General features: G+C 44.9%; 1 protein-coding gene across 2 annotated transcripts; it reads left to right on the forward strand.

Moving 5' to 3' along the window:
- Positions 1-2009: 2009 nt before the first annotated feature.
- Positions 2010-8619, forward strand: LOC139214268 (cysteine/serine-rich nuclear protein 1-like). Of its 2 annotated transcripts, none has more exons than XM_070845075.1 (5): positions 2010-2134; positions 4608-4819; positions 5792-6042; positions 6120-6422; positions 6689-8619. In XM_070845075.1, exons 2-5 carry the CDS (start codon positions 4609-4611, stop codon positions 7649-7651), a joined length of 1728 nt encoding a protein of 575 aa, XP_070701176.1. In that variant the 5' UTR covers positions 2010-2134; position 4608; the 3' UTR covers positions 7652-8619. The 2 variants fall into 2 exon arrangements, with proteins under 2 accessions (XP_070701176.1, XP_070701177.1); XM_070845076.1 differs by lacking the exon at positions 2010-2134 and adding an exon at positions 2453-2555.
- Positions 8620-8832: the final 213 nt, after the last annotated feature.

Consider the following 8832-nt stretch of genomic DNA (forward strand, 5'->3'; position numbering starts at 1 on the left):
TAGTGCAGTTTTCCTTTAAACTGAAGCAGTGATGTGTATCAACACGGGGTCAAAGCTCAAGTGTATTTTGGACTTGGTCTGTCGTTGCGTTCATCTGTCTGTCCATCTGTTGAGCTGTCGCTCTGTTCGTCTGTCTCCCTGAGCTTCATTTTCCTCCCAGTCGGGGACACAGAGTAGCCTATGATTATCTTTAAAAGCATAGACACTGGAATGTTAATCCAGTCGCTTTACTTTTTTCTCACTCAGTATTTCCCCAAAAACCACTAAGTGAGCAGAACGGATAGATCAAAATGAGCATGCCTGAATGCATGCCTGAGCATAGGTATACTTCTAACCACTGCCAACACCTGGTACGAAGAAACAGAAGATAACAGGGAAGTGGGGAAGAGGATTTTTCCTCGAGTAGAGAAGGCAGAGGCTTTGCACCCAAATCCATAATCCTGCCCATCTACAGCCTCTCTACGCTGCAGGGAGTTTCCTGGAGTTTATGAGTGTCTGACTTAAATCATTACATTGCATTACAGAGGAACACCAGGGGGCCATATTACAGGAATGACAGACGAATACCTGGCAGTGTGTGTCCCCTTTAACGGCGTGAGGTCTGATCACCATTTTTATAAGAGGTCTGAAGGCAATTTATACAGACACAAAAGACCAGACAGTCTATGGAGGCTACAAAAGCCCATATGGACTTGAATCTTATAAGAAATTGAATACCTATTGGTGAAATCTATGACTAAATACTTACAGTAATGCGGAAATTTAAATAACACTGAAAAAACCCCCACATTTTTGTAACTGCCCTGTTAGTCTTTAAAAAGAGGGGACCACATGAAATCATACAGATGCTTTTCAAAGTAAAAGATTTAAGTTATATACATTCCTCTGTATAAAGTCCCACTTCATGTTTTCAGTTGTGGTTGAACATGCACAACCGTCACAAACAGTGCACATATTAAGGAATACAAAGGGGAGAAATAAAAGAAGACAAGTTTAAAAAAACATGTGTCAATTAATGGTAAAGTAGTGAAACTGTGAATAAGAACGCTCTAAAGGCTAACACAGTCACCATATTTAAGGATCTGTACATGTATGTTAGTACTCATTCAATCCTTCAAACTGACCTCTGATGAACCAACAGCTCTTACTGTCCCAACAAAAGCTGGAAACAGCTTCACCTATTGTGTTTATTTTAACCAGCCTATAAATATCAGTGAGCTCCTTTTGTTTTATTGGACAAAAACTAATAACGCAAATAATCCCAGTAAAATGCTACTACAGTCCACATGTGTACATGCGTTCTATCTCTTTGTGATGGAGGCAGACTGACTTCTAATAATGTCCAGCTGGAGGTTTACAAGTTATTAATTTACCAGCACATCGCTGGCTGCAGCACAGCAGGAAGGATCTGTGTGCAGCAGCGACAGTGTGAGCGTCTCCTGCCTCTGCGTGTGTCACCGTCTGCGTCATCACGGTCAGAGCGGCCACAGGGCTGGTGTGAAGCGAGATGATTCCCGCTACCAAACACTTCCAGACACTTCCGCTTTCGTCAGGCAAAGGCTCACTATAAGATTTCCCATGGACAACTGTGAGCTACGTGGGTTTAAACTTATGTATACCGTTTAAAACACCTTATATTTATGCTAAACTGTGTTAAATGTGGTTGTTTGTGTCTTAACGACGTTCAACTGATTTGAGAGCGAACAACGTCATGATTACCGTCTTTAGCTAGGTTTAATGAGAGCGTTGTGTTGTGTTTCACTGGAAAAACGCTTTTTCACTCTTTCATGGGGAGTGAACCATCACGTGGCTGTTAAACCAACACCTTATACCTAACTTTTCTCCGTAAATAACCGTCTCCAGTCGCTAGCTATCCTGACAGTTGTGCGCATGTGCGGTGTGTGAGGAGCACCATCTCGCTGCCGTGTGTCGTGTCTTTGGCAGCTCCCAGCCAGCCCTCTCATGTTCACACTGGTACTACTGTGGAGCTTCACACAATCACACACACACACACACATACACACACACAGGGACACAGGGACACACGATGCTCAGCTGGCTGCACCGCTGACAGGACCCACAACTTCGTGTCAGTTTCAGCCTTCTCCGTTATTATGCTGCATTTTGCTTCGTGGTGAGTAAATCACTGTCACCCCCATAGGGTTTCTGTTAGTGTAATTATGGTTTACATGCTGATCTTATCGTATTTTATGTTTATCACTCCGTATTGTGTTTATCTGGAACAGCGTCGCCTGTAACTCTGTGTAATGTTGTTAATATCCTGTCAGACAACCTGAAATAAGAACTAATGTTTAAACAAACTTGTGTATCACAACGCCGCGGACTCCGCAGTGTGTCTGAAGCAGTGGAGGAAGTTTACTCTGCTTTTAAACGAGTCCGATGGCTGCCAGTGTTTCTGCTGGACAGACAGACAGACAGACAGACAGACAGACAGAGACAGTGCAGCTGACATGATCCCCGTGTGTCTCCGCGTGGGGTGAAGAGGTCAGCAGCATACTGGCTGCTGTTGTGGCAAACAGGGACTCAGCACTAAGGTGAAATGATCTAATAGTGCCACTATAGAAATATCATGCAGCCTGTTCTTAACTACTATAGTGTATACCCCCCCCCCACACACACACACACACACACACACACATACACACACATACACACGTACACCACGCACACACACACGCACACGCACTGTGCACTTCTCCTGCTTTGAACCTCTAAATTATTGATGTGGCCCCAGTGGATCCCCACATGTGCAGTAAAGTCTCTTACTCAGACATTAAATGCAGTCAGTGTGATATAACTGGGACAAGAGGCAGCTGTGATAAAACTGCAATGCAGCGTTAATTAGAAATGCTGTCATTTTAATGCAGATGTTTTGCTGCAGACGGTTGTACAGTGTCAACAGTGGAAAGGTGCAAGAGTGCGTCTCTTGTTTCACCTCTTATTTGCTGGTAGATCCAGGAAGCTGCACACACACACACACACACACACACACACTCAAACACTCTCACTGGTTTAACTATTTGCTTTCTACAAACAATCAGAGGCGTCTTGCAGACCCTGGGTGAGTGTGTATTAGTGCAGGACGACGGCAGTGCCCAGCCTGTGCAGTGCAGACGTGGGTAGCCGGTGGGTAGATAGCTTTTTCTGATCAGAACCGACGCCACTGTTTACCTGGCGTGCTTGCTCTTTTAGAAAACACACATGCTGTATTGTTGTCAGCGGCTGGTGAACATTCCCTGCTCCTCTCTCTGGGACTTGAGGGGAGGTCAGTCTAAATCCCAGTCAGCTGCTTGTATCGCTGTCACTTACTGGACCATGGTGGGGTCTAAAGCATCTTGAGGACAAATGATCAGATTGTTTGGAGCTTTAAAGAAGAGCATAAGTTTCATTAGTGATTATTTAATCTGCTGACTTTAAAGAATAAGACCAGACAGATTTGACTCCCGGTGTGACAAATCTAAACCACAGTAGAGCTGATCGATTGGCAGAAAATTAATTTAATAATTGGTCATTTGAGTCATTTTTTTGAAGAAAGAAAAGCCCCAAACTCTGATACCAGCGTCCCAAATGTGAATATTTTCTGTTTTTCTTAGACTTCCACAATATTACACAGAACACCTTTAGATTTTACACTGTTGCTCAGACAGAACAAGATATTTGAATATGTCAAGAGGGGTTGATGTGATGTGATGAAATGATTCAGTATTTTCTGATATGTCATGGACCAAGCTGATTAATAGAGAAAATATTCATGGCTATAAGATAAGAATAAATGCTTGCTGCAGCTCTAAACCAAATGATAGCTGTTCCTCTGACATCCAAGAGGTCATCGGCCTCCATTGTTTCCAAGCATGAATTAATAGTTTGTGCACACACACTTGTGTGTTGTGTAACAGACTACGTTGGACCAGACTGACGCCACCAGTCTCTTTTAAAAAACACTTCTTCTTCAGATCTTTTCTTTTGAGCAGCCCTGCTAAGGATGGTAACCTTGAAATCACTCATGTTTGGATTTCTTTTCCATGTTCACATCCAAAAATAGCAGCCACTTGAAGCATTACACCCCCCAGTCCTTAGCATACTGCCATTGGACGGTCCGTTTCCACGTATTCTTCACAAAAAACTCGAGGAATCATTGGAATGTTAATTACTCTGCGGGGAAAAGAAAAAGAGCTGTTGATTTTTTTTTTTTACTCTCTCAAGTGCTCAGCTGGTTGCGAGCAAAAGTAGGATTTCAGTTCCCATTTGTGCACTTAGGAAACTTCAGTTTGTTGGATAATCTCTATCAAGATGTAATTAGGCTAAACAAACGGGTGCCCTGAAACCGGCTCGACTAGCAGAGCTGCAGCTCTCAACAGGAAAGACCTCTCATTGACTCCAGCCGTCACTTTCAAAAGAAGTTATTTGACTGTGTACATTTGGTCTCCCAAACAGAAGAGGAGACGCATCATTGTTGCTGTGTCACTGAATTGTCATTCCATTATTCATTCAGTGATTTGCACAATGTGTCATTTTATGTTGGAATGAAGCCACAGCGTGATACATATTTAAACCAGTGCCCCCTTTTTTTCTTTATGTTCATGCAGAATGTACATTGATCACCACAGCCAAACAATGAGAGGCATCCTGAAGAGAAAGTTTGCAGAGGTGGATGACAGTCCCTGCTACTCCTCATCCTCTCCTCCGTCCTCCCTCTCCTCCCCTGCCTCCTCAGAGTGGGAGTCGGACGGGGAGAGCGGCCCCTCTGACAACCAGGATTTCACACCCCACAGTCGTTCTTCACCCACAGGTTTACCCAGTAAGTCTCTAAACCAATGACCACAGAGTTTTATTTTCTGCCTCTTTCAAATAATGCAGTCCTTATCTGTCCGTTTTCCCATCAGAGTTTTATAGGAGTGTCTCTTATCAGCCTGCAGCAGCACTGGTATGACAACGCTGACCTTAGGGCGGCTCTAGATAATACACAGCGAGTGACTTGCCTCTGGACTGCCTGTCCGGTTGGGTAGAAAATCATTTGCCTGAGCAATGGGATGTTGTGGAATCAATTTGAATACCAAGGTCCCTTTAAACAAGTCATATCAAATGTCCGTATTAAGATATCACAAAGCCGCACAGAGGACTTGCAATGACAAGATATTCAGCCGTTGTTGTTGTACAGCCTAAAGCCTTATGTGTAACAGTCTCAGGCTTGTTATTTTGAGCCTGTTACCCAGTCACAATGGAGTCCTGGTGCAAACAGTGCCCCAGTGTGGAGCTTTTCAGACAGACAGCGCAGCTGAGATGAGCTTAGTCAGCTGCTCTCAGTTGTTTACTGACTTTAGGAACTAGAGCTCAGCCTCACTTATGTTGGAAGTTCAGATGGTTTGTTGAAGCCAAACTGTTAAACCAAACCTGATGGATACTGAAGGCTAACGTGGCCGAAAGAGTGTGAATGTGTTCTGATAGAGCTCTAAAGAGCCGCAGTTAGACCCTGGTTTGCTTCTTGTGTCTCTGTACTGCTGATCTACCCACTGCAGAAGTGGACCCTTTGCTTGGTATTTCCTGTCCACATGTATTTTAAACTATTGACCCAAGCCACTGCAGTGCAGCACCTGTAGTGTGTCACCTGGTGGCCACTCAGAGTCCTACACAGGACAGAGCCTGTGTCCAAGAGTCTGGGTCTGTGTTTATTTATCATTTACTCTACTTTAGTTCAATCAGAAAAAAAACAGACCTGACAGTGCCTCATATGTTCTGATGTTTTCTGTGTCTCTTTTTCAAACACAACCAGTTCGGTCCATCCTGAAGAGGCACAAGTGTGCAGGGGTGCGCAGCAACGTGCGCTTTGACCAAGTGATGGAGTTCAGCTTCCCACGCTGCCAGGGCTTCACCAGTGTGCCCAGCCATGGAGGTGCCACCCTGGGCATGATGCAGAGGCACAGCACCCTCAGACGATACACGGTGGCAGAGCACGCACTGGAGCAAAGGCAGCGTCGGAGAGAGAGGCTGAGAGAAGAGAGAGTCGAGGCGTTGAAACGCAAAGTGAGTGCACTTCTGCATTAGTTTGCATCGCTCATCTACACAGCAGTCGTCTCACTTTACCTGTTTGCTGACTCCAGTTGATCGCCAGCGGGGCCACGGACCAGAAGGAAGCAGAACGGCTCACGGTGGAACAACCCCCAGGCCAAGACACGGACATCCACATCAGTGATGCTGAGCTGGAGGATGGAGGTTTCCTTCAGCCGTACTCCTCCAGACAGCGGCAGGCGCTACTCCAGGCAGCGGGGGTGAAGCGCATCGACAGGGAGGAGAAGAGGCAGCTCCACGCCCTGCGTCTCTCCAGGGAGGCCTGTGGATGTGACTGCCGGGGCTTTTGTGAGCCAGAGACCTGCGCCTGCAGTCTGGCAGGAATCAAGTGCCAGGTATGATGCTTTGGATGTGAAATGATAGTTTGAGCTGGTTAAGGTTAAGTAGCCAATCAGGAGCTTGTTTTTAATCCAAAGCAAGATTAAAGACTGTAATAAAATGAAGGTTTGTATTGGGATCTTGCAGATAACCTTTTTGATTTTTCAGCCAAAATCATATTCTCCCCTCACTTGTTTCTGAGTGATTGCCAAGTTCAGATCCTGCTGTTAAGGCTCTGTATTGTATCTGAGGACCCACAGCATTGATTTTCTTCTACATGCAGGTGGACCGCTTCAACTTCCCATGTGGCTGCACTAAAGATGGCTGTGGAAACACTCAGGGGCGCATCGAGTTCAACTCCAGACGCGTGCAGACTCATTACATCCACACCGCCATGAGGCTCGAACTGGAGCGCCGACTGCAAGACGAGCCACTGAGACAAGAGGACCAGACGAGACTTCCGGAGGGCCTTCCAGAGGACGCGGACCAGCATCCCACGCAGAGTGCACAGGACAAGAGCTGCCCCTTTGGGTTCACCATGGAGGAAGACGGTCTTCCTCTCAGCATGCCCCCCACGCCGTCCTTTCATTTCAACCCGGAGCGGTTGGTAGTGGAGGAGAACAGCTGCAGCAGTGACATGACAGAATCCTCGTGCTCCTCTGACTCCGATACGGGAGGGTGTCTCAGTGGGAGTCAGAGCCTCCCTGACGTTGATGGAGGGTTGTCACGCGTCCTCAGCATCTGTGACGATAATAACTACTCTACGTGCAGCCAGCTGAGGCACACAGAAGAACCACTGACGCAGCAAAGCAGCAGCTCTACTGACAGCAATGGACCACTGACGGCCAGCACGTTCATAGACAACATGAGCAGGACCTCCCTGGCAGATTACCTAGACGAGAACGCAAACCAAGCCAGAGACTTCTTCGAAGACGACGATGACTCTCTGGAGGGCTTCCCTAACACTCCCTCCCCCACTGTGGACTTCTCCTCAGGCAGGTACATGGACCTGAGCCTCTCCTCCGACTCAGACCTGGAGTTCTTTGACAGCGACTACCCCTCTGGACCTCTGCACAGCTCTTTCAAAGTGCACAGACACCCAGACAGCTTTTACCACCTCCAGCTCTTCAGCTCTGTTAACCTGCCACAGTACGAGTCGAGCACCTACCTCCTGGAGTCACTGATTGGCCTGACTGAGCCGAGCCCCGAGCAGGGCTGTACAGCCGGCGATACGCAGCTTTTATAGCACATTCAAGACACTCTAGTGACATAACAATTAACTGTGTAGGAGAATTTAATGTATAAAGCACTGTTTTTATGTATTTCTAAGTATATTTCACTGTACAAAGAATGATTGAAAAATATTTTTTCCTAGCTGGATATTTTTTCTATTGCCTAAAAATAATGTTGCCTTCGTTTCAGAGAAACCACACTTGAGTAATTAATATATGTCTCGTTTTAAATTTTCTTAACCTGCATAATGATCTGCTATGTTATTTAATTTCTTATACCGTGGCCACATATACATTAAATATATTGGGAATGAGCAGAGGGCATGCATTATTTTCAAATAAGCGCTTGGCTCTGATGAAGCAGCCTCGTCGATGGTTTTAATGTCAGTGTAACTAATTCCTCCTATTTTCTGAGACGTTGTTGAAAGCAATATTTATTCCAAAGGTCATAAAGGTACGGGCGACTAAGAGTTCCCATTTTAAAAAGTTTTGCCCCAGATATCAACAAAAATGTCTATATTTTGCTGGCAGCTGGCCGTGGTATAAACAGGATAATCCACTTTGACACATGCAGTAATGAAAAAATAACACTTCTCTATTTTCTCTGTGGAGTTGTGTATTTTTTAGATAACTGCCTGGCTAATTGTGTGTTATCCTGCATATGCTTAACAATATGTTTAGAATATTTCTGTATTGGAGTAAAAAAAAATAAAAATAAAAGGTTTTTATTTATTTATTTACTGATTTAAAATGGGTTTCATGAGTTTCTATTCATCTCTGGTACATGTGAAGACAGTAAGACTGGGCAAGCATCAGGTTACAGGAGCGATAATGGTCATGATGACAATGCTCATGGGATTTACAGAGTTCTCTCTGACACGATATAATGGTGTAATGTTTGTGGTTCATGATTCTAAGAACAAGACTTACAAGTTTTCCTTTGGCTTTTGATATAAAACACAAATGATTAATTGTCTGTAGTCAGCTCCATGGTTTGCATATTACTGCAAAAGGATTTGATAGGCCTTTTTCATGGCAGATTTACTGACAGTTCATCTGATGGTAGAAGGGTTTATCCTCCTGGTTGTTTCTGTCACCTATGGTTCACAGCACATTATGGTCCCACAACATTATTACATTCTGTATAATAAAATAACGGATTTGTCCACAGAGGTCATGTTACTTGTAGTGGTCT

The sequence above is a fragment of the Pempheris klunzingeri genome, chromosome 15, assembly GCF_042242105.1.
Source record: "Pempheris klunzingeri isolate RE-2024b chromosome 15, fPemKlu1.hap1, whole genome shotgun sequence".
NCBI lineage: Eukaryota > Metazoa > Chordata > Actinopteri > Acropomatiformes > Pempheridae > Pempheris > Pempheris klunzingeri.

Excerpts from the sequence above, each read along its gene's own strand:
- LOC139214268 (XM_070845075.1), top strand. The coding sequence starts at position 4,609 with ATGTACATTGATCACCACAGCCAAACAATGAGAGGCATCCTGAAGAGA. Across the intron at positions 4,820-5,791 it reads TTCACCCACAGGTTTACCCA|TTCGGTCCATCCTGAAGAGG; the intron begins GTAAGTCTCTAA and ends AAACACAACCAG. Across the intron at positions 6,043-6,119 it reads TCGAGGCGTTGAAACGCAAA|TTGATCGCCAGCGGGGCCAC; the intron begins GTGAGTGCACTT and ends TGCTGACTCCAG.